The sequence below is a fragment of the Haliaeetus leucocephalus genome, unplaced genomic scaffold (genome assembly GCF_000737465.1).
Source record: "Haliaeetus leucocephalus isolate CR32 unplaced genomic scaffold, Haliaeetus_leucocephalus-4.0 Scaffold151, whole genome shotgun sequence".
NCBI lineage: Eukaryota > Metazoa > Chordata > Aves > Accipitriformes > Accipitridae > Haliaeetus > Haliaeetus leucocephalus.
The window spans coordinates 5,002,093-5,027,848 of NW_010972587.1; the positions used below are offsets into that span (position 1 = coordinate 5,002,093).

A 25,756-nucleotide genomic window follows, 5' to 3' on the forward strand; every position below is an offset into this window, starting at 1 on the left:
CCCGAGGAGGAGCCTGCCCTCCAAAAGCATTTATTTTTAGGAGCCACAGCTCTGGGCTGAGCTTCAGAGGGGTAAAACAAGAACGGCTGCGGGTGACTCGCCCTCTCCCAGAGCGTGACAGACAATTTCTGCACCCGTGGCCACTGCCCCTTGCTGCGGGTGCTGCTACCCGGTGCCCGAGGTGGACCTGAAGCCCCTCTAGCCCTGGGCAGGCGGCTGCGAGCCATGCCAGCGGCACCACCGTGAGCCCCCGGAGCCACCGCTCCGGGTCGGGGGGCCACGTGCTGGAGGAGGCGTTTGCTCGCCCCGATGGCGAGGAGTCAGACCGGCCGAGGGCACGTGGACAAGGAGCGGCAGCAGAGACGAGACTTGGGGCTACAAACCCAACATGAGGGCGGACACCCCTTCAAGGTCTGCTGCGGCATCGACACCACCAGAGCGCATCACGTAACAACAAGCTGTGACATTGAAAAATAGGCCAGCTGAGGCAGAATATCCATATTCCTCCTGAAAGCCCAAAAGACACAAGAAGCCCAGGGCGACTTTCCCATTTTCAAGCTCTGGAGGAAACACACATCTGGACAGCCGAGCCCTTGCCAAGCACCAACAGCCTGGGCAGCTGTTTTCAGCTGGTAGGTTGGGACTGGAAGGAAACTGAAGTCCTTTGGGTTGTTCTTTACAAGAAAATAACGAGGGTGCTCAAGGTGACTACAGAGCAGTTGGGCAACACAATGGCACAAGAGTAATTCTTTAGAGATAAGGGAGAGAAAGAAGCAAAGGAAACTTGGCAATGGCTAACACCTTGATAGAGTATCTGGACAAAGCAAAAGTCAGCTGGGGGCAGCTGCTGCTTTTGCTCAGCTGTGATTTTTTTTGTTTATGCGATCTCTGAAGCCAGCCTAGGCTACCGGTCTCAGCTGTCAAGGACCATGAGCCCAACCCTCAGTATCAACCAGCCATAGAAAACAGAGGCGGAAGGCAAAATATTCAGAGGAGACAGAGTGGCTGCTCTCAGGCCAACACAGACACACTTTCCCAGCACAAGAGGTAGCCAGAAGTTTGGTGTTATTTCTCCCGGACTGGCCTCCCAGGCGAGTGATGAGCTGCCGAGTACCTCCACGTGGACATTCAATCCGTATCCTCTGGGCAGTTCCTTGGGGGCTGGTTGAAGGCCGTCTCGGTTAGAGTCAAAGCTGCTGGTGAACACCATCCACAGCTGGAGTCAGCAACGGTGGGGCTTTGCTGGGGCTTCATGACTACCATGGTGCAGTGATAACCCTTGCTAATGAAGCAAAAGCGGAATTAAGGAGCCTGTGTGAGCCAAACCTGCTTTGATCACCTGCATGTCCTCATCTAAAGAAGATGCAAGGTGAAAACTTCCCACACAGCAGACCTTGCCTCCCAAATCACTTTCCCACTGCCAGTTTCTAGCCCCCAACTGACTGGCAATGGGAAATGAGAGATTAACAGCATCCAAATGGCCGTGCAGCTCTCCTCTCAGCACCATGGCACTCCTGGTGTTTGTTTTCTACCCGAAATGAGTCATTACCCTAGCGCAGGTCTCCACGATGTCTGCGTGGCCCATGCTGAACGTCTTCCCATGGCAAGCTTCCACCTTTGCACCCCCACCTCTGCCACCAGGTACCAGTCTTCTCCCAAATCCCGACCCTGTGCAGAAGGGGTAGTCGTTCATCGAGACTGAGGGCATTGAGCTACATAGCCAGTTTAGCCTGCTATTACACATACGTGTATGTATACATACGTATATATGTGCACATGTGTACATACAGGTACACGCACGCACTTTTCCTGGATGTGGTCCACAGTGAGCAGAGAAGCTCGTGCCCAGAGGCAGGAGGTTTTACACACACACACACCCCGCTTGCCCGGGTCCCGTCAGACCCAGATGGGTGCTGAGCCTCTCCCGTGCGAGCGGCAGGGTGCTCCGGTGGCACGGAGACGGGGAGAGCCGTGGGGCAGCCGTTCCCCGGCGCGGCGGCCAGCATGGAAACAGCAGGCAGAGCCCCAGCAGGCAGCTGCCTGCAAATAAGCCCAGACCCCCTGCAAGGCCCCTCTCCCATTTCTTTGGGCGAGCGGGTCTGAATCTGGGTGCAGCATCCCCAGGGACAGCAGGCAACGTGCCCGTTGTGCCCGGTGGCCAAAGCCATGAGTCCTCTGGCTAATTTATCAGCGTCCGCTCAAACCGTGAGCGCACACCCTCATCCGAGCTGCCCCGGACCTGCCGAAGTGTCCCGGGATGACCGCGCTGCCCGTCAGGAATCTCGAGCTGGCTGCCTGCCGGAGCGCAGCGTGTCCTGCCCCTCTGCCAGGCTGGCGGCTCGCTCCAGCAGCCGATTCTTCAGCAGAGCTGAGGTGACACAGCAGAAAGAGCGGCTTTCGCCCATCTCCTTCCCCAACCGTCAGGTCAGTGCTTGGGGAGGTAAGCGAACCGGGAGCACATACGGATCAGGCGCCCACCAGCCGTGCAGCAATTTCTGCCCGAGGGCTAATGCTTGTGCCATCGCTGTGGCCCTAATTAGCAAACGGGAAAGTAAATCTGCATAGTACGTTGAAGCAAACTCCCAAATTCACATTTCAATGAATTCACACACGTTCTTCAGAAGGTGTCTCGGGGAACAGATGCTTTTATTATGTGTAGACAGATACAGACGTTAAAACTGATGGAAACACAGGCTAGGATAGGTCTGTAGCCACGCAGAAAGAACAGGGAAATGACGGAGTTTGCTGCAAGAGACTGCAACGCGAGATGCCCTTTGCAGGTGTCCTTCCCGGGTGCGGAGGACAAGATTTATTCAAACCCAGCTGGAGCAGGTTTCCCAGCGCCCGCAGCAGCCCTTCTCTGGAGACCTGCTGCGAGAGGAGCGGGCAGGCGGGGGGAGGCCACCGCCGGAGCTCTGCATCCCTCCCCTGAGACCAAAGCTGCTGCTTTGGGCCACGTAGAGCGTGGAAACACCTCAGGAGGAAAAAACAGCGAGCAAGCAGCCTGGTCCCAGAGCTGGGCACAACAGCGAACACGAAGACCGTTACGCTGCCTGCGTAACGTACAATTACCGTGGGTTTATTACAACCAAAACGTGTCGGCAGGCAGGCTGCGACTGAATGGGTTTACCCCATGTAAGCACTACGAGGTAGAGGCAGAAGCGATTCAGGAGAGGATTTTGGGGGAGTCGGGTCCCGGGGCAGCTGCTTCTTCCCTGCGTGGACTCTGTCTGTGCTCCGCCGGGGTCAGCTCTCCCAAAGATTTATTCCGGATTTGGTTTCATGGGATGAAAAAATTGTTGCAGCAGATGAGCTGACAGAGTATAACATCTGCTTGTTGTCCCAGGGACAGGTGAGGTAAGGAGAGAGGAAAAGAACTGTAGGTGCATGTCCTGGCTTTGGCTGGGATAGAGTTAATTTTCTTTCTAGTAGCTGGTATAGTGTTATATTTTAGGTTCAGTATGAGAAGAATGTCGATAACACACTGATGTTTTCAGTCGTTGCTCAGTAGGGTTTACACCAAGTCAAGGGTTTTTCAGCTTCTCATGCCCAGCCAGCGAGACGGCTGGAGGGGCACAAGGAGTTGGGAGGGGACACGGCCAGGGCAGCTGACCCAAACTGGCCACAGGGGTATTCCATACCGTGTGACGTCATGCCCAGTATATAAACTGGGGGGAGTTGGCCTGGGGGGATCGCTGCTCGGGAACTAACTGGGCATTGGTCAGTGGGTGGCGAGCAATTGCATTGTGCATCACTTGTTTTGTATATTCCAACCCTTTTATTATTATTGTCAGTTATTATTACTATTATTATTAATTATTATTAGTTTCTTCCTTTCTGTTCTATTAAACTGTTCTTATCTCAACCCACAAGTTTTACTTTGTTTTCCCGACTCCCTCCCCCATCCCACTGGCGGGGGGAGTGAGTAAGCGCCTGCATGGTGCTTAGTTACTGGCTGGGGTTAAACCACAACAGTGCACACGGCAGAAAAAAAGGAAAAGAGAAAAAAGGCATAAGCAGCTGCGATGAAAACAAAAAACCACAAAACCAAAAAAACCCAGAATTAAGCCAGTCAATCTGCCATTCCTCTCTCACAGCTGACCTCTTGCCAGCCTGATGCCAATTGCTCATGCAGGAGTTAGCTAAGTAATAGGCTCAGAGTTTTCCCGGAGTTTGCCTCACTGCTTGGCTTTGCACGACTCCCCGCAGCTGCTGTTGCCAGCAGCTACCTCCGTGGCAAGGAAAATGGATCTGCATTTTCTCCTCTTGTCTGATTTAAGATATTGTAATTCCTCAGTCTTTGTACCTGGTAAGTCTCCTGCCTGCCCACAGGTGAGGCACGTCAAGCTTGCTCCCACTTTTCAGGAAGGTTTTTGGTTGCAGACCACACACAGCTGATAGCTCACGACTCCTGCCTCTGTCTTACAGTCATCTCAGCTGAAAATGAGATTCACTTCTTTCACTTTGCTTTCTTCATTATTTTCTAGTTATTCAACCTGGGCAACACTGTTTGTCCTATAACATTTCTTAAAGGCAAGGGAGAAAAAGCATGGCAGTGATTCACCCACGCAGAGCAAATTTTATTTGGAAGCCTTCATTTATTTGTTGAGAAAAGGATTAAATTAAAACCAAAAGGGAAAGAATCAAAATTAAGGAAAAAAAAAATCTCTGGAGACTTTCTCCTCCCTCAGAATAAGACGAGTGACTGTCCTTTCAATTTGCTACTTCGCTGTAATAACTCCAGCAGATTTGTGCTAGTGTAAGGGAGCTATTAATTAGCCCTGAAGATTTATTTACCTCTGGAAGAATCCAGTGCCTGGCCTCGCGCCAAGAGGGATCGGACACTTCCCTCTCTGGCACTCGGAAAGAGCCCGAATTCATCCCACCTACGACCAGGCACCGAATGCGCAGCTGGGGGTAATTCCTCACCTCCCCGGGTCGGGGAAAGAGGGGCACGCCTCACGGAGCGATTCCGCTCCGGGGGACAAAGCCACCCTTCAGAGGCATCTCCCTCATCCCAGGGGCTGTTTCGGGAGCCAAGGGCAACCCCGACCTTCACGGCAGAGCCTTCTCGAAACGCTTGAAGTGGCAGCATCTAGTAGGAGTCGAGGCGTCCCAAAAACACTCAGAGAGAGCTTGGCTGGGGAGAACACAGTCCTTTTAAGCAAGAGCTTTGTACAAGGCGTAATTATCACTGCAAACCCGTCAGCGCAGCTCTCCTGTCCCTAGCTCTACAAGCAAACGTTGGCTATTCCTGAGAAACAACCTGCGCTGCAAATCGCTGCTAGCTCGGTGTCGCAGCGACGCCAAACGCTTGTCACTGAGCTGGTCTGGGTTCGTCCCGTTAGCCGGGGTGGTTTTACCCCACGGAGTTCAGGGATGAGGTGGGAGGAAGGCAGGCTGCCAGCACAGATGCCGAGCTCCTCGGAGCGGTGCTCCCCCCCTTGCACAGCCCACCCTGCGTAATTGCCCACCGCTCATCAGCAGGTATCGCTTTGTCCTCAGCACTCTAATCCTTTCAAGATGCAATCAAAGAGCTGGCTCCCGCCCAGATCGCACGTCTCCTCCATTTCCCAGATGGACCAGAAGGACTTCACCGCTGCATCACAAGCTCACCTGGCCTGTCCTCCTCCCAGGCAGCACAAGGACCAGGGACCACGCGTGACATTTTTGTTCCTGCCTCGTTGGAAGGCGATAAAACAAACACCCGAGCGCCGGCACTGCCTTCTCTGAATTCTCCTACGGCTCGCTGGCATCTACCCGCGGCAGATGGTGCCCAGCCTTCGAGGGCACAACACCGAGCAGGTCCTGGCGAGGAAGGGGCTTGCTTGGGGACAGCGAGGACCCCCCGCTCTGACGCTGCTGCCCCAGGGAGAGCTGAGGATGTCAGCCCCGCGGTGTGGAGCTGGGTAGCGATGGAGAGATGATGAAGTTCAGCAGTGCCAGCCCCACCAGCGCGGGCAGAGCTCTCCAGCCACGGCGTTGGAGCTGGGCTGGCTGTGGGCGCTCAGGGCTGAGACCTCAACGGCGCTGGGAATCCCAAAACCTCGGCTCGGAAGTAAGTGACGGTGTTGCCTCAAGCCTTCAAAAGACTGATTAACAAATAAGGTGGTGGTGATGGCTTAAAGAAAAAAACCAAAAACATGAGAAGTGTGATACGCTCGCTATTAAAGGACTCTTTAGATCACATGTACTCAAGGTAAAGGTTATCTAGTTTAAGATTCTGCTTACAATAGAGGATGCTTAAGGAGTGTTTGGATAATAGTCAATGCAGCAGAAAACGGACGTTTCAGAGTCACAGACTTGCTAATTAAGGACATACATCCTCCTCCAGCATTGAGAAATGAGGGGTTGGCAAGAGAAACAAAGACCCTGGTGTCCTCAGATCATGAAAGGACAAAAGGAGAAGGGGTATTCTTCCCCAACCGACCCCCGAAGACCACCAGAGACCCCCACACAGGCGTAGAAGACTCTGGGATGTCTGCTCAAGAGAACAACATGTCATGCTTGCTCAACATAATGCATATGGAATAGTTAGGCAGAACATATGTATTAGATAGGCGTGGTGTTTTGCCTGTAGTGTAGAAGTATGGACTGAAAACCTCAGTAGGGGTGCTCCAGTTGTGGAAATCTTCCACCTTGCACCCTGCGCGGAATAAAGCAATGTCTCCTCTCTAAACATACTTTGTGTGTTTCGGGAGTTACTTTCTGATCAGGTAACAACAGTCACAAGGGAAGCAATGTTAGGGGTGAGAAGGAGGGGAAATACCATTCTGTGACTGGAACAAGCCTGGGCATGTGCGTGCCTTAGGTATCATGCACTGTTCCGACCAGTTCTTTTAAAAGTATATATGTGTGTATATATAGCAGGGGTAGAAAATATAAAGAAAAAGGTGAGGGGGGTAAACATAGAGGTATAGAAAGGCTTTGTATGAGAAAGACTAGACTCTTCTGCTTGGAAGTGAGAAATGGAAGGGGTATGAGGTCTACAAAATCCCTAGTGCCCCTAGAAGGGACACACAGAACGTGACATGCCACTCGGGTTAACGTAAACCAGGGGAAGCGGGTCCTCAGTCAACCCACCACTGCACTATAAACATGTGGCCTCGGGGCAAAACCCAAGGGTTTTGATCTTAGTTCAAAACCCAAATAGATTCACCCAGGATAAAGCCAGTGGTGGCAATTAAAAGTAATGTAAAAAGGACAAAGCCTTCTTTAGAAGTGGACCTACAGACATCTTCCATCAGCAAGCGGGGAGGAGAACAAGTGCCTGAAAACGCCTGTTCAAGACAGTTAGGAGGAATAGACAAAAAGCCTAGAATAAATGAGTAATTATGATTAGGAAAAAGAGTTTAATTACTACCAAAAATCCAGCTGCTGTCTGCTGGGTTACAGAGCTGTACCAGAGAGACACAGAAGACGCCGATGTCCAGGATGAAGAGGGACTCTGTCAGGAGAAGGGAATGATGAGGGGCATTGATCCTCAACTCAGTAAGTTAAGAGGCTTCAGTACGTGGCAAGCATATAGACAACTCAGTGTTTCTGCAGCTCTTTCATCGGCAGTCCCCCCGGACCTCACCCTCCCTAGGCTCCATCCCCCGATGGGAAGCTTTTCCCAGCAGCTCCCCAATTATCCCAGCGCCCGACATCCCCGCTGCATCCGCGCGTCGGCAGATAACGAGGCCGAGAGCCGTGCACAAGAGCCGGCACCGCGGGCTTGTCTGCAGATAACCAGCTTGTAGGGGAACCTCTCATACCAGTGAGCGATCGCAGGTTTCTCCTTCTGCCTTCCCCGGCTCCCTCCCTTGAGGATTTCGGTTTGTTTCTCATTTTCCAACAAATTGAAGGGGCTGGACAGGCAGCCTCCCCACTGTCTGCAGGACACGGGCTGGTGATGGCTGGGGCTGCCGGGACTTCTCTGCTTGTTTGTGCCTCCCCAAATCGAGGTGGGACACACCAGACACGACTACGTGAAGGAAAATGACTAGTAGCCGTCCTCTTCTTCCCATTACCGCAGCCCTTCTAGCTCCGACGGAAAGCAGGAGGCAAATGGCAGGTGGGGCTAAAGGCTGGAAGAATGTCGTTTTCGTGCTGCGGCAGAAGCCGACCTCCTGATTTTGAAGCTTTGGGTAGGGACAAGAAGGTGGAGGACCACTGGTGTTTTGCTTTGGGGGCTCTGGGAGGAGGCCAGGGGGGCTGGCTGTGGGGTCGGGGGGGGTCCAGCGGTAGGCTGGGCTGGGGGAGGCTGGAATGTCAGGAGATGGAGAACCGGGTGGGAAGGTGAGGCACAGCGAGCCTTCTGCCGTCAGCCCCCGAAAATACACTTGGAATCCATTTTCCCTTTATGACACCATTCGCACATACCGGAGGAGGCTCCTACTGCTTAATCCAAGGCTTAACCAGAGGAAAGGCTGGAGATTTCAGCAGCAAACCTATCCTTGGGCTTTTCTAATGCCAAGGGTTACTGCGGCACAGCAATAAATCAAACGCCCATCACACCAGCTGCTTTCTTATCAGCCCACGCGGTGAAACCCAGGGGAAACCAAGGTCAGCGTTTGGCCGGAGCCAGCTGTGCCACCGGAGACCAGTCGCCAGCCTAACTCATCCCGCAGGTCCAGCTCCTGAGGGCAGCTGAGGCCAGGCGAGGTTTTCATCCTATGCCTATTCTTTAATGGGGCATACAGACACGGGATTATTAGCAGAAGAGATGCAAAGATTTTTGCCTAATAGGTTAAAAAAAAAAAAAATGCAAAATGATGGTTTTGGGGTTTTCTGAAGATAAAGCTGCCGCACTGGATGCACCAAGAACAGAACCACACATGGGAAAAGGTGCCTTTTTCATTTGTATTAGCATCACAGGAGCTAGCAGATTAAAATGCTACAATAAAGAAGGCAAGTATATTTTAATATGTTTGTGGTTTGGATCTCTAACAGCTGTTAGGAACGTACCTCTTTTTGCAGAGAGAGAAGCATTTCCAGCAATAAGTTGCTTTATGTGCTTCGGTGGAGTAAAGAAAGGCCTTGTTTGTACCTTGCTCGTTAGTAACAGCTCATTTCCAGGGCTCTGACTCACTCGGAGCACTGCAGCCATGTACGCTGTTTACTGAACTGCTGCAAAATTGCATGCAGCGCTTCCAGATCATATCTGATGTTTTGTAGTATAGCGGGCAGCAAATGCCTGCTGTGGTTAATTTATACCTGAAGGAAAGCAGAGGTTCACAGTGAAACTCCAAGGCACTGTTGCACATCTGCTCCAAGAAGGACTTGGGTTATTTCTATAAGGGAATAGAAACCAGCAAACCAATACCTTCTCCTATTGACAGCTACTGGAGGTGCAGCTGGACCAACTTCACCTTTTCCAGAAGCATGGCATTAGAAAAAGACTGGGTTGAAGTCACGCATGGAAGCAGGCTTAAATAGTGGGTTGTGCTCTAAGAAGCTGGCTGAGGAGAACAAAATGAGGCGGTAATTAGGGAAAAGGCCAGTTCTGAGGATACAATACGCAATATTTTAAGGCGGTGAGTAGGAGTGCTTTTGTTGGAAAATTCACATTACCTCTGTCGGGAAGGGCACTAATCCCTGCTTAAGCTCCCGCGTTACTTTATGGCAACGCAGCAAAAACCACGCTTGCGGTATGCGTCTCGAGAACTGGAGACACGCCAGTCATTTAAAGGTTACTCGATCCCGCAGCTTACCTGGCAATTCCAGGACATTCGAAGCTTGCCGCTCCTTTGCTGGCACTGCAGGAGTTACTACACGGATAGCAAGGCGTGAAGGCGGTTGCGGCACTCGAGCCCTGCGTGACATGGAAACGTTTCCCTGGTGTCCCGTCCCTTCCCCGGGGCTTTGGAGCATCCGTAACAAGCCCCTCTGGCAACTGTCCGCCTTCCTCCTCGCTTGGGAGCTCTGCTCTGCTCTCCTTTCCACCACCGCCCAGGGCATCACGCTTAAACCGCAAGGGCATCCCGTCCTAAAGGAGACTGGAGGAACTGGGGACCCCGCGACCCAGCACGGAGATCTGTTTTAAAAGAAAACCGCGTGAAAATGATCAACTGCTAAGAGATACCGTAGACTCGAAGGGCTGCTCACAGTGACAACGTACCGCCTCTGGAAATGGGCCGGCAGGGATTTAAAACGCTGACAGTCAAATACAAGCCATGGGTTTGGGGAGGACTTTCTGAAAGACTTCTTTGAGCAAAGGACAGCCTTCTCACAGAACACAACTTCATTTCCAGCCACAACTCCTAATACTTTGGGGCTTTTAGTCATTATTTTTCAGCCTTTTAAAATTCAGTTTTCATCTTGTTTCTTAGCTATTATTCAATATTTTCATCAGCATTAACTAAACCCAGGGAGCACCTGCAGTTTTAGTCTGGATTAAGCCTTTATTCCTCATTGTTTTAAATGCATGAAAGTCAACCGAGTTATTTTGTTTGATGTTCTCCATGCCACGGTGAATTCTGTGCTGGTAGGACTGTAAATGGGCCACGTCACTCATGAATTACTAATCCCTGTCACTCCCATTTTCTGGAGAACACATACTATATTTAGTCTTTATACTTGGAAAAACAAACCCGGAGAACTTTGAGGCTATTTTTCTCATTAGGAGTCTTTAGAATATTCCCTAAAAAAATGGCAAGATAATTCAGTCACCAAGTATAAGTGCAATTCATTAACCGTGGTGGAAATTAGACCCTTGAATTGAGAGGCTAATTAAGATAATTAGATCTAAAGCCTGAAAGGAAACTATGCAGACATTTCTTAAAATCTCATTTATACTTATGTAAATCTGGACTAACTCCACTGTCATTTTCTAGATTTATACCCAAGTAATTGAAATCACTGTTGAGCTCTTCTAAGCTCTCAATATCAGCAAAAGACATTGAAGTAGAACAATTAACAGATAGGCTATGTTTTTCTCTGTAACTTCTAGATGAACTTAATATCACAATGCTCTTCTTTCCAAAGGTACTTTGTCATTCTGATGGATTACTTATTTAAAAAACATAAAAAGCTTGATGAATTTAGAGGGCTGTCATCAATTTAAAGAGCTGCCAACTTTACAACATTAGCAAATGAAGAGAGTTGAAATGTTTCAGCATCAACTACTGCCTCTTCCAGGAGAGTCATTATTTTTAATCCATGGCTTTCCTACGGGAGGAACTTTCTCCTCTGCTGTTTCTTGTGACTGCCAGCTGCACTGAGACCACCATTTACTAAAAAAACACTAAATAAATGCTGTACACAGACTGAGTAGAGAAGTGGACAAAGTCAGTGGGGGACACAACTTCATTATAGACAGATACGAATTTTAACAGCACGCATTTATGTGCAATTGCCTGCTATGCCATCATCAGGAAGATGAGCCTTTCTTGGCTTGTATTTAGTGGGGAGCATTAGGCAGATTTCTGTGTGCCGTGCTCTTCTCCCCCCCACCCCACCCCACCCCTTCGGGGACATTAGCTGTAGACAGAGCTGTGCCAGTCTGTCTTACAGGGAGCGAATGCGAACTGAAAGGCAGCCTGCCTGGACAGCTATGAAGCACCGAGCCCTGCAGTCTGCCTCTCTCTTACGTCCAAAATCTGGATTACTGCCCAATTGTCATGAGAAACGGGGAGAGCCCATGGGTCCCTCTGACCCAGCTGGCCTGACAAGTCCAGGGGGCACTTACCCTCACACCTAAAATCTGGAGACAAGCAAGGATTAAAAAAGCTGAAAATCCAAACCCTGTCCATCACCCCAAATACCATGCTGATCCATACTTTGGAGCTGGTTTTCCTCTCAACCTCAAAGAACTGAAGGAACCAGGAGCAAGCAGCAGTCTGGAGGAGACCAGATGCTTCAGCGAGAGCTGCTGGCGAACAGTTTACAAAAATATATTAGCAATAAAGACGGAAGGGGACAGGAAGAAGGGCACCAGAAGATAACAGCAGGACTGCTAGCTGAGCCCAAAGGGCTCTCCAGTCCTTCACTTCTTGGTTGACACCTCCCATGGAAATGCCTACAAAGCCTCTCGGGACTCCCGGTTCCTCCATCATCATCTGGTGACGTTTCAAGCAGACCAACAACACGGGGAGCGCGCTCAACCTTTACCTGGTCTCCCGTGTTGCGATGCGGTGTCCGAAAAGAAAGAGGCTTCCCTTCATCTGGGGTAAAAAAGAGACAGAGGGGAGCGGGGTTCGTCTGGTATAAATGCGCCTAAACTGCGTTCGCATCAGGCACTGCAGAGCACCCAGGATACCCGACGCAGACGTGGCATCCGAGGTCAACATCTGTTCCCATTCCTAATAGGAAGCGTTGTTTCTTTTTTTAAAATTCCCTTCTTCGGAAGGTTTTCTAGAGTGGCGCGCAGCAGCGGGACGAGGGACTGCCAACCTGGGCAGGGGAGGCTGCCGCACCACGGCAGCGCTGGCAGCTCCACTCTGGAAGACGGAGAGTGCTGGGTCCCGCAGCTCAGCGGGAACCGGGAGTCATTGCCGTGCAGGCAGCAGGTACCATCCTTGGCTCGCTGAACAACACGGTGCTCTCAACGAAACCGGACACAAATGCAGACAGGCCCCCTCAGCCCAATCCCCAACTCCTACCCCCGTGCAGTCTGAATTCACGTTTGTGGAGTTGATGTGGGCATTTTATCAGACCTACCGAGGTCAGGATCAGCCCTTCCCAACCGTCCCTTGCCTCATAAACCTGAACCCTTCAAACCTGCATCCTGCGGGATCCCACGGCCTGTGAAGTACCTTGAATTTAAGAAATACGTTAACAAAATTTTAAACCTAAAAGAGGTCTTAGTTTCACCAAACGTGCAGGGGATTTCAAGCCCCAGGACTGTACACTCTGTGTCTTTTCCATTCGTACTCTGGAATTTGACTTGTATGTGTTAGGACAAACCACTGCAAGTGACTTATTTCAGCAGGCAGTAAGGCAAAGCAGCTTTCCAGCTACGCGCAACCCAGGGCACGAGACCAGTCTGTCCCTCCCGGGCACAGCAAAGCCAAAAAAAAGCTTCCTCGCCTTCCCAATGCCATCAATGCTCTGATGTTTAATGTCACCCACACACTGGTGTGGTTGTGGTTCTCCAGTCAATCTCCCTTGCAGCAGCAGTCTGATTTTAACCCAAATCTGTTGCTGGTTTTATGAGCGACAATATGCCTCAACCTTTTTTATTTAACAGAAAATTGGGGGTTCAGTTGCTAATGGCACATGATTCAGTTCTCTCTCTGATCTTCCCATATAACCTTCAAGATAATTAGTCAGCTTTTTAATACAATCATACCTCTCTGTCCTTTTCCTTGCTGCTAGGATGCTCTGTCAGGGTACCTGTGGAAATTAAAGTTCCAAGTCAAGAGTATCATAACGTGACGACAACTAATATACCCAAGTCTGTGAATAAGCATCTAATGCTCTACACATTCAGAGTACAAGAATTGCTACAGAAATGGCATCCTGTGAATTAGGTAATATACAGGTGTCTCCCAGGCAACCCAAACCATCACTCGTACCCAAAAGAAAAAAAAAAAAAAAAAAGGTTGCTTTTGGCCCAGTGGGACAAAATCTGAGCAAATTGCTTCTTTCTCCTGTGTACATCAGGGCTGATGCACTGAAATTGAAAATGTGGATTAGGATCCCAGATAAGTATCTTATTTTGACCTAGAAATTTGCGCTGGACCTTTTACTAGTATAAACACAAAGTTTATAGTCTTTTAAAAAAAATGTGATTTCCAATATCTAAGGAGAAAGAAGCAAAATTCCACAGATAAATGAGAGAGATGTAGGTGTTGGACTCATTATTTTAATGGCAGTAGTAAGTCTTCCAAAAGGTAGACTATTTCATGAAGATTATTAAAGTTCAGCAGTCCAAAGAAAATCACAAGACATTTTTACCTGGGCTGGTGATTAACAGAAGTGCCCTTGAGACCGGTCTCCCGCTGATTAGCTCTCCAAAAGTAATGCTATTCTTTACCTGGCTGTAAGCGGGCACGAAGGTTTGGATAAAAAAGCAACGAGTCCAAGTCTGCTGACTTTTCCGGCTCCTCGACCCAGCTCTGCGCCATCCACTCAGCCGGGGATTCTCCTCCCTCCTTTTGGAAGTCACCGCTACCCGTCCTGGCTGGGCTGTGCCAGATCTTCTAGTTACCACTTGTTCCAAGGGGCTTGGAGCTCACGTCCTGTGCAACGGCTCAGGGAAACACAGGAATAAATATGGGGCTGCATCAAGGGAAAGGGACAGGCTCCTTAAAACCATTGCGTTTTAAACATTTCACCGTCCTGCGTGGAGAAACCCTTAATACGTGAGGGAGTTTTTCTTGTATTAGAAGGGAAAGAACATAGGAAATGGCGTCTGCTTCCTCATTAACATCTCCATTTTCCTACAGTAGTCATGGCTAAAAGAACAAAATATACACTATCTGCAATCCTGGTAGAAACAGTTTTCCACACTTCATAAAAAGATAATTGAGAGACTGAAAGGACGTCCGATATATTGTATTTATTTTTTTTAACACACAGTGATTGCATCTGCATCCACCTTTGGACTCCCAGAGATTTAAAGCACAGCCTGAAACCTTTATGAGTATGAAGCCCACTGCTATCTCATGATGAAAAATTAATCACACGGGCATTAAGTGACTTACTCTGGGCTTTGCAGTAAATCAGTGCCAGCGATGATAAAACCCTGGGGTTTTAACCTCAGCCACCTCCTCCAGCTGACGTCTTTACCCCATGATACTTAACAGCTATTCCTGCAGAAGACCTGGTTGTTTTTACAAGAAATGTAGGCTGCTGTATTACCATTGCACTGACTAAATATACCAATAGCAGCGAACTAATTATATGGTGATACTGTCCAAGTATAAAGCCAACCTGGAAATTTCTGGTAAATGAAAACCATTTTAGCAGAACCCAGTTATCACCAACTCTAAGATATTAATCCTGTGCTGTTTGCTACTGTGAAAAGTTCAAAAAGTCCTCAGCACTTACCTTCTTTAAATTGAATATTCATATCTGCTATTCTCTACTGAATCATTCAATGACTCTTGTATTAAAGTAGTTTTTGAACAGGGTGATTAAAATATATGTGAACAGATAAGTAGTAAGCCAAGAGAAATTCTGGCATCTAAGATTTTAACAAAACATGACAACTCTCAACCTTGAGGAAAAAATATGGATAAATAATGGCCAGTGTCACATGGCACATCAAAACAGTGCAAGGGAGGAAAATCAGTGAGGGAAAAGACATGTCACGTCATGGAAACTAAAGAAAGGTACACACACACACACTTCTTCCTACAGATGTGGGTGTTGTTATGAGTGGAACAAATTTATTCCAAGCTCAAAACTGGAGCATTTAGAACGCTCACGATGACAAGTGCAGTAACACTAGGAGCTGCAGAGGCAGCACTTCAAGGCAGTCGCATTTATTCTACCTTCTGACGTGAACACCCACTCATTCTGACAACAGGAATCCAGAGGGAATAAGGACGAGAAAATTATTTCTCTGCATTTCAATATCGATTCAGACTTTGTTGTAAACCTGAGCAGTGCCAAGATGTAAAGCTGAAATTGTTAAAAAGCTGTACAATTTATGAGATGCTAAACACAAGTTTGCTGCTGGTTTGGGACCCAATCCTAACCTCAGGCATACATTGTTATGAAAACTCCAGAAGACAAAATTCACCGTTTTTCCCTAATGGGTCACGGTAATAAATTTCCAAGATATTCAGAGCTGTCTGCCACATTTTTATTATAATTTGATCTTTGCAGTTAAAATGTTACAGCCAAAAGTCAGGCAGTTACTGAATCAATAAAGAGTTTTTTAAATCAGGTATTAATCATATTTACAAAATCCTACAGATACCACAGAATGAATGGTTAAAACTCAAATATGTTAGATACAGTAGTGAGAGAACGATCTATGATCTTGTTCATACATTTCATTTCAACCACCTTTTTTTTTTTTTCCAGCGGGAAAAGCAATGAGAATTTTTAATTAGAAAGAACCCAGTATTGATCATCATCTGCTCCTAAGTACTAGGTAATTAATTTTACTGGTTTGGTACCCTGTAAATTCGGTATCTTCTGTTTACAATCACTTGAATACGTTTGGATTAGAGGTTTGGGGTCTGAATATGCAGAAGTACAAACCTGCTGTTTTCAGTAGGGATAGACCCTTTTCGTGGTCGCAAGTGCTAGCTATTAAACAAGATGCTATCAAGGAGAAATTGGTATTTCAGATGCTGGAAATCTATGATTTTTAGAATAATTGTTTCTCTTGAAACTTCTCAGTCTTATGAGAAGTCAGAACTATACAAGAAAATTAATTTTTCCTTACAATTCCATAAGGAGGCTAAAAGCACTGAACTCCTGTTACATTTCACTATGAAAAATAAGCTTAGAGGTCCTAGATAGGCTTTCTATGCTTTAACACAAGTAAATTTAGATTAATTATCTAAGGCCTAGCAGACAGTGAATTTATCAGATGATTTATGACTTCAGTAAGAGTTTGTACAATTATTTTCAAAGCAGCAAACCCAGAAGCTTCCCATTACAATCCTGCGTTACTCCCTGCATGACCTGTAACGTGAACTTGGGCCGTATTCCCCAGGCACAAGTAACCTCACAAGCCTGAGCCCAGAACCCCTCGCCACTGAGGCTGGGGAGCAAAACACGGTGTTATTGATGACTCCAGCCTGTATCCTGGAAGTACCCAAGGATCAAAGCACATTCCAGAGGCTCAGGCCGGCGAGGGCAAGATGTGCTATGTAAATAAATGTAATCCACACCCAGTAATTTCTGCGCTCACCCCCTGACTCTCTGAGCTTCAGGAACAGAAATGTGAATCGTTATCTCAGGCTGTCGCAAGTTTACAGCCCAGACTGCCTTGGGATATGCAGACAGGCTGTCTCCATGGCCCCTAATGCTTTACAAGGTAGCTACCCTCCCACACCAGCACAGGAGAAAATCAGTTTCACGGATTATTTTTTTTTTTTCCATTTGGCAACCGTCTTTTGCCACTCTTCCAAGGAGAGAGCAGAACTTAATGTTTTCCCTTTGCTACCGCATCTCCAGGGAGGAATGTGTTGAAGCTGGGGCTGCTTCTTCCCATTCACGTATCTGAGATTCTATATTCTTCCTTCTACGTGACAGTCCTTTTCTACACTCTATTCAACCTTCAACTTTCCCCCTCTCTTCCTGTTGAACTGGGTCTTCTTGTCTCCTGACCTCTCCGATTCTTGTCCCTCCTTCTCTCCACCCAGTTATACCCCAGTATAACTGGAATTATTATTGTACTGCAGTGTCTCACGAGCTCTACAGTCAAGCAGAGCGTAGAAACAATGAAACAGGAGGAGAAAATTTCCTGCTTTCTGCTTGATCACAGACTGGCTTCTCTTCATAGACCCAAGCCATTTATCTTCTGCAACACTAAGGATTATGGCCAAGGTGGCAAACTTTTGAAATAGAGGGGAGACCTAGAACAAAATGGTGCTGATGATACTTGATAATAACCACCAAGGCTTCAGAAGTGCCTCACTGAAAAATTCTGCTAGGTGATAAAAACATCCCAGATTACAGGGAACATAATTTTGGATACTTGCTGTATTATAAGCAGCGGTTATTTGGAAATGCCACAAAACCCTTCCATTTACCTACATTGCAGCTTGCAAGGTTTACTGAGCTGTCCAAATTCATTCATAAACTCTACAGAAAGCTGAACAGTATTGCATCTAAGCTTGGCACAGTAGGACCCCTCTTATATGTGACTGGGCAGCTTTTCTTTTTTTCAGTACATAAGCGTCACCAGAGTGAACCTGGTGAGCAGGCGGCCCAGCAGCATGTTATTTCGGAGACCCAGGATAGGAAGAAGAGGATTTGGGTTCAGATTATTTTTGCTCCCTGCTTTGTATCTCCTTCCAGCTCTCTTAGTACAGAAGTAGAGAACTGTGCTCCCAGCAGTGAAGCAAAGGGATTGCAAAGAATCTCAAATAAAAGATCAATCTTACAAAACGAAGGCAAAACAAAGCATCTTTTCTACTTTGTTTTCTGGAAGCAGTCGAACTGCTTGGCCAACATTTTCCACGTAAACCAGCAGGAAGCAGTCACCCCTTGTCCAGGGCGGGGAGAGAGAGCATCCAGGCTGAACTACAAATGCTAAAACCTGACTTCCACAATGGGGAGTGCTGGGTACTTCTTACTAAAACTGTCTTTACGGCACCGCATTTCTAAGCTTTTTAGATGTTCAGTTATAAAGAAAGGTTTTACACACACAAATTCTCCAATCACAAAATTAAACAAGCTGCCCTTTGTTCTATGAATCAAAAATCCACTAGTCACACTGAAACAACAGACTTCTTGAAGCTACACGTACTAAAAAAGCTTAACAGCGAGGCAACAGATGACTGCCGGAGCGCAAGGGCAGAGTGACCCCCGCTACCCACAGGAACGGCAGAAGCAGCCCTGCAGTGGGACACCGGTGCTCAGGATTGTACTCCTAAAACCAGTACATTACAAAACCCTCATGTCAATAAACATCTCCAATACAGCTGACACTGGTGAGAGATTAAATTTTTTTCCAGCACTATGTAACTATTCTGTACTTTTTTTCAGTACTGCAGCGGTAATCAGGAGCCTCAGAGTATTTCTGGTTTTAGGAAACAGTTCCCATGCAATTTATTTGCCCTATGAATATAATCCAGCAGTTTCTACACTGACTTTCATTGCTCCAAAAGCCTAAATATAATCCTCATACATGATACCAGACACGTATCACATCTAATGTTAAAATCTCAACGGGCGTAACTCTCATCTGGAGCTGCCTTTTCCCCACATACCAGAGAAATCCCTGCCATGTGTTCACTCTGCATTCACATTTTAAAGTAATATTTAATTAGATGCTTAGACTGGAAAATGAAGACACTCACTGAAAACAGGTCATGATTATTATCAAAAGAAAGATCACCATGCTGGATTGTTTTACTGGAAATCTCAAAATAAGCACAGGTTAGAAATTCTGTTCGGTAAAACAATACATTTTTAAAAATACCTTCAATGGAAATATTATCTTTCATAGTGAGTTCTGCTGTGGGTGGCTGAGGACGCAGCCACGCAGGAGACAATATTACTGATGTGTCCTTAATCCCGCACTGAACCACAGCCTCAGTGTAACAGTTCTTTTATCTGCTGGCGATTTCATGAGAAATAAACTGTCTGCTGAACCAGCAGGAATGGTTTTCCTACAGAAAACTATTTTGCATTCTTTTTGCCAAGACTGTTTTTAACAAGAGTGCACTGCTCCATCTATCACAGGAATAAGCATTGCTTCCAAAGTCTAGTCTTCTATTTAATCACATAATAAAGAAGAAGCTACTATATATTAAACGTTACATCTTTGCTACCATTATTTTTAGCTTTGGAATGCTAAAATTAAAATTCTTATTCCTGGAAGGAATTATTAGTTTAAGATTCTTGGAGGGAAGCAATTTGTATAATCCTAGATCCAAACATCTATTTCTAGTCTCATTAACAGAACACAAATAATGCCTTACACAAAAAGCTACTGCGAAATTACAATCGTGTTAATTACAGCCAACGCATTTCCAAAGCTACTGTTTACAAATTCAGACATTACTCTTTAGATTTGTTCAGTCTTAATAGTAATAAAGTGATAAATGGTATAGCAAATAAAGCACGTATTTAATCTCTGGGTTTACTGGTGACAAAAAAGAGGCTTCTTAGATTTCAAGGTAATGAAACTAAAGAGATTTTTGCAACCGAACATTGAAATACTTTCTCTTAACATGAGATTTAAAAGAACCTCGCCAAAAAATACACAAGGGGACAGATTAACCTAAACAAGCATAGAAATAAATTTAGTAATAAAAAATGGAAGTCTCTACCACTAATAGCAGATTTGTTACATAACAAAAAGCAAACTAAATACAGGCTCAGATGAACGCAATTCTAGTGAAGTCCAGGAGATATATGCAAGTGAATAATTTAATCTTCCTTAATCTTCTTACGTGGTATGATTTATCACCCACCTGTGGACTCTGGAAGATGACTGTCATGAAGATAACAACAGAAATAATATAAAATCACCAGAGTTATGCCACTATACAGTTAAGCTCCTAAACAAAATCTTGCATTCCCCTACTCCCTCTTGCAAATATGATTCAGTAGTATGTGATTTGTGACACAGCAGAACACTATTCTTTGTTGCAACTGGTTCCTATTAGCGATACGCTCTGTATAGCTGCCAGAAAGGCTAAAGGTTAGTAATCAACTGGCCATATTTAGGTTGCTAATAGCGAGAAGGGCCCAGGAAGGTGCTGAGCAGTGAGTTGCCAGGGTCAGGCAATGGGGAAAGGCAGGTGAAGGAGCGCTGGGGAACAGAGGCTGTCTCGGTGCAGTCCCAGCAGCCGTTAAAAAGTCTGTTGAGACTCAACCCCCACCCAAATCAACAAACAAAACCGGTGTATCCTTGTCACATAAACAGATTATTCCCATTCTTGAGAGCTGTGTGCAGGATGCAGTTTCAATCTTGTCTCACCATACATGCGTCTTGAAACCCATTTTTTTTTTTTAGATTTTAAAAAAAGCAACTATCTGCCTGTGTATGTGAATTTGCTACCTGACAAATGGGATTACCTTGCTTAAAAAGCACCCACGCTCCTTGGGGCTGGGGCGAGCGCCTTCAACATATTCTGAGTAATTTCATGTGGGGTAGAAAATAGGTTTGCTAGGGGCCGCAAAAAGGAGAGTTAAACATCAAGATTTTTCTAAAACCATTCTTTTAATTTTAGGCTATCAATAACAGTATCCCTGTACTTTACATTGCATTTTGAGTTTGGACCCGAGCCCACACACATGTCCACATGTAGCTGACGTTCACTTCGCGTGGAGGGCAATCTGTACTTAGAAATATAAAAATGATAGAATAATAGCACAAAATAGAAATAGTCTCTGGGAAACAGTACAAGAAGAAAAACCCATGGGCTTTTACAACCTTAGCGCGTGCCCAAACATACCACTCCCTGCGGTTTTGACTGAGTAAACACATTCTCCCAAGTAACCCCTTTGTCCCTGCCACTATGTCAAGAGATCACTCTTAGAATCGTCCCCATGTCACCTGCCAAAGGGCATGCTAGATTATACATAGCTTTAAAATTTGAGATAGCTGTAAGATGTCATGAATAATTGCATACCTAATGCTTAGGTACTAAGGAGCAGTAACAGCCCGAGTAGGGTGACTGGGTAACCGCAGCCTCTGCGGTCGGGGTCAGCTGCTGAAGCGGGTCAGAAATGTCAGCGGAGGAGGAACGGCACTGGCAGCACCTGAGCTGCAGCCCAGCACGCAGGCTGCGCCGCTTCTCAGGGCTACAAACAGCTTTTCTCTTTAAGAGTAGATGTGACAGCAGTGAACCCAAAATATTTTCTAAGATTAGGTCATGATTACACTTCTGCGCTAATTAACGGAAAAGACTCCTGAAGATAAGAAAGGGCTGAATCCAGAAGTAAATCTGCTCTTCTCCCAAAAGACTAAGTTAATGCCTTTTTTTTTTTTTCCCTTGAGCTGGTGCACATCTTGTAATGCGCTTAGACTCCAGGACTGGAAACCAAACAGCCATGTCCTGAAGAAGCATCCACGCCAGCAGTCCAGGACAGAGATATTCCTCTCCAAGGCAAAGGCATGCCATGTTCTCAGTTCTCCACACAAAACAGGGAATCAGTAGTTCGAAAGGGAAAACTGGTCATTTGCAAATTACAAAAAGACAGAGGAGTCAACAAAATACAGCACCTGAGTCAATGAGCCCTCAGGCTCAAGAGGTTTCACCAGAAACAGAGAAGTTTTATATAACTGCCATTTTTAAATTCTCCCTTGTATCTCTGGCATACAAAAAATATGAGTTTTGAGTAGCATAAAATTTTTGGGACTTTGTTCTTCTCAACAGCAAGAATGACACAATTTAAAGGAAACAGCCAAAAGACCATCCACATACCAAAATATTTTTGGTTTAACCTTTTTCAAGGAACTGCAGTAAACCTGAAAGTGTGCAGATGTGCAAAGGGTATAAATTAACATGAAATTATACAGTATTCTCTTTATTTTACCTGCATTTAGAGAGCACCTTGCTTCCAAATACAAAAGCAGCTTCTGCAGACAACCCCCACCGCTGCCAGGCTTCACGCGCTCTGTGCCACAGTTGTTAAAAGACTACCACAAAGCAAATCATTAATCTTTAGCCAGCACGTTAGGTCAGCAGTTTGAAGAGAGTATGCAGAAACTTGTGCAACAGCAAAACTGTCTCGGCAGCTAATTACAACGTTAAAATACAGAACCCAACTGCCTGCTGAAGCACCAGGGCTGGCAGAAGCTCCCAAGTGGCGTCCAGACTGTCCGGGCAAGCAGGGCACACAGCTCCGAAACACCAGCTCTTCTACAAGGGAGGTTTCTCTTCGCTCGTCCTGGACCTGTCACATTAAGCACCCACCAAAAGCATGTGGCAACAGCAAGAATGTGATTTGCATTTGCTCCCACCTCTGCACCCACCAAAAATGATTCTAAAAAAATGAATTACTGTCCGTAGTCCTTCATTAAAGAAATCACTCTACTGAACACCGAGTTTTGCTGGTTTTCATATGCAGATACCTGTAAGAGTGTATTAGTCAGGGGAAAAAAAATTATTACAACATTTCGTATTACCAAGAATATCATCAGAAAGTTGCAGTCAAACAAAGCATTGCTGCCGGAACGTCTGAAGAACTTTGGCAGATGAGACTCTTCTGAAGAAACTGAAAAAGGGAAAGCAACAGCATAAATTAATGGAGAAAAAAATATATATCTGATTTCCGGTTGTAATCATCTCAGGTATCGCAGAGAAATATGATTTGTGCTTACGATTTTAAATATCCTCACTAAATTTGATTTAATGGCAGATTAAAAAAACCCCCAGTTAGTCCAAGTACTACACAATACTGGCCATGGCACAAAGAGAACCAATGTGATACCGTTATCAGCTGCAGCTGTTCAGTTACTCAAAAATCTCTCTCACCAAACCAGAATTTTTTAAGACACCGCAGAAAAGGAGGTATACTGACATCCACGTGATACTGAGCTTAAAGCAAATTGTATTAGAGTGAAAATCCTGTGGGGAAATAAAAGAAAAAACAAGCAAGCAAACAAAAAACCCCCAGAATAAAATCCCGAATGATCGACGTCTGAACTAAAACACCATCTCAGGTTTTTCACACAAACCTGCATTATGGCCTGCGTACGCTTTTCCCATGATTACGTGGCCTTTTGTAGTAGCAGCACAACTCAACCCAGGATAATTAAAATTAATAGTCATACTAAGTAACGTCACATAAACTAATGTGCCAGAGCAAATGCCAGCCATGTGCAATATGAAGTTATTCTTAAATTCCACTAGTTTGACTGAAATGAACTCCATGGAGGATAAAAATGCTGCATCTCCTACCCGATGAGAAAATTCTTCACTGGGACATGCTGCAGTGGCCTACCACTGCCTGCCCCAACACTGAATGGGCTAACCACAGCTATGTTTTTCCCATTATATTCAAAACCACAATATATACAGAAATATTTTTATTTAAAATAACAGTCAATCCAGCCTATCATGAAAGCTAAAAAAAACCCCCTTCCTTATAACTTGCAAGCTCAGTGGCTCATGCCATACTAGCAACTTTTAACGTGCCAGGAAAACCAATCACATCTAGCTTGCATAAATACTCAAAAACCGCCAGACGAGGTAAAGTTCACCCTCGGCTAGAATGTACACAGGAGCCTCTGCATGAGGATGAAGATGGCATTGCGCATCTTCTGCAGTGGAAATCAGCTACGCTTTCTCATGTTTGAAACTTCACGTTTGTGCTGTTCAGACAGCACAACAGAGTTTTCCACAAATCTCAGCTGGTTAGCCTTTTTCTTGCTTTTCTTCTAAAAGAAAAGCAGCACATTAGGACTCTGAGCCTAAAAAGGCATCTTTTAGTCTCTCCCACTGAATTTTGAGACACGCCCGTTTGACAAGACAACGCAAGAAAACACATAATCAAAAATATTCTTTATTAACGATTTCAGAAGTCATCTTCTGAGTCACAATCCTCAATTTTTTTCAGTGGCCGCTTAATACTAATTATTAAATCTATGGAGAGAAGCTCTGTAGCACAATGAAGAACTGAAATAACTAACTGGTATTTGCAATACACCAATTCTAAGCCTTTTTCGTTCATAGGCAGTGGCTGATTTTTTCTGAGTACATTTACGGCACTGAGATAGAATTTGGTAAAGCTGTTTTGTTCTGTTGTCCTGTACAAGGACTTGGGAATACTTAGCAAAGCATCAGCAACTACATTAGATACGAAAGTTACTTCTGACTGCTGACACTGTTTTGCATAGTACCGAATATAATAATGTAGCAGTATTTCAAAGTAACCTCCTACTGGCAAAACCGATCCTGCTTCTATGAGGGAGCTGGAGTAATTCTGTGCAATGCTTACACAACTCTTTTCATGTTTACATGGAACTATATTGCAACTTGTTTTCTCTAGGTCTTTGCCAACATCTAGGTGTTCGCACGCAGTGACTGCATTAGCGTTGCGTGCGGCAAACACAGCAGTGCTGTAGTTCTTCTGATTGTCCACAAGTGAATCGCTTTTACAGCTCTCGTGCACGCCACTCGGCTGCTCGCCTTTTGCGTGCAGTTTCTGTATGCCCCCTGAAGAGCCAATTCCTTCAGTGGCAACACTGAATTCTTTGGTGTGCGAGACGGGATTTGAGGGTATTTGCAAGTCTGTTTGCACACGTGCTGGATTTTCGCTTCCCTGCAAACCAGGGTCTACAATCTGCGTCTCTGTTTCGTCCTTATGTGCTTTCAGCTGATGTTCAGAAACCCGATCACCGTTACAAGAAATATTTTCTATTAGGAGTTGCTGCCTAGCAGCTGAAGGATGCCAGCTGCAGACCTCTGAGGCTTCATTCTGGCTTTCACCTTCTCCTTTGCATTCCTCCCTCTGATCGACCGTTTTAAATAGCTGCTGCAGCATCGTAAACGCCCCTTGTAAAGCAGCAGCATGCTGCTCGTTAACGCTGTCAACCGGCCCACAGAGAATGAGGCAGTGGGGCCGAAAGGCGCGCAGGCCGGTGAAGCCAATGTGAGCGCACCTCTTTGAGCCCAGCAGCAAGGGTCGGCAAAAGGTCGCGGCCGCGGCGTCGGTGATTTCTCCGTGCCCGTTATCGCCGAAAGGCGCGTAAGGCACGACTCCCGTGATTTCGCAGACGAGGGCCACTTCCTCTGACGATAAGCACTCCACCACAGACACGCCGTGTAACTTCGCGTAGTAGATAACGACCTCCTCTTGCTTCACGCTCGACAGCAGCAGCTTAACGTTGCCCCTCCGCAAGCGTTTCATCAAGTCTTCCGTCCTCCTCGCTATCCAGCGCCGGGAGGCCCCGTACTGACCCTCGGAGCTGACCGCGAACTCGCCGCCGGGGGCCGAGAGCGGGGGCCGGAGGGGCTCGGTGACCAGCACGGCCCGCAGCTCCCCTCCCGCCGGGCAGTAGGCCGCGAAATCCCTGCGGAGAACGAGCCCGGGCAGGACCCTGGAGCTCTCCACGGGGAGACCGTCCACGGCGGCGTGCAGCTCCGCGAAGCGGCGGCCGAGGACGCGCAGCACCCGCGGGCGGGGGACGGCGGCGGCCCCCGGGTCGCAGCGGCGGCAGTACTCGCAGCAGAGCCGCGCCAGC

General features: G+C 46.6%; 1 protein-coding gene across 1 annotated transcript in view; it reads right to left on the minus strand.

The window, feature by feature from the left end:
• Positions 1 to 23,622: 23,622 nt before the first annotated feature.
• BBS10 (Bardet-Biedl syndrome 10) overlaps positions 23,623 to 25,756 on the minus strand; it is a 7,795-nt gene continuing 5,661 nt past the window's right edge. The window contains exons 2-3 of the mRNA XM_010561964.1: positions 24,531 to 25,734; positions 23,623 to 23,950 (exon numbers count right to left, since the gene is read on the minus strand). Of these exons, the coding sequence (XP_010560266.1) occupies positions 23,949 to 23,950; positions 24,531 to 25,734 (1,206 nt within the window). The 3' untranslated portion in view covers positions 23,623 to 23,948. The remainder of the gene's footprint in view (positions 23,951 to 24,530; positions 25,735 to 25,756) is intronic.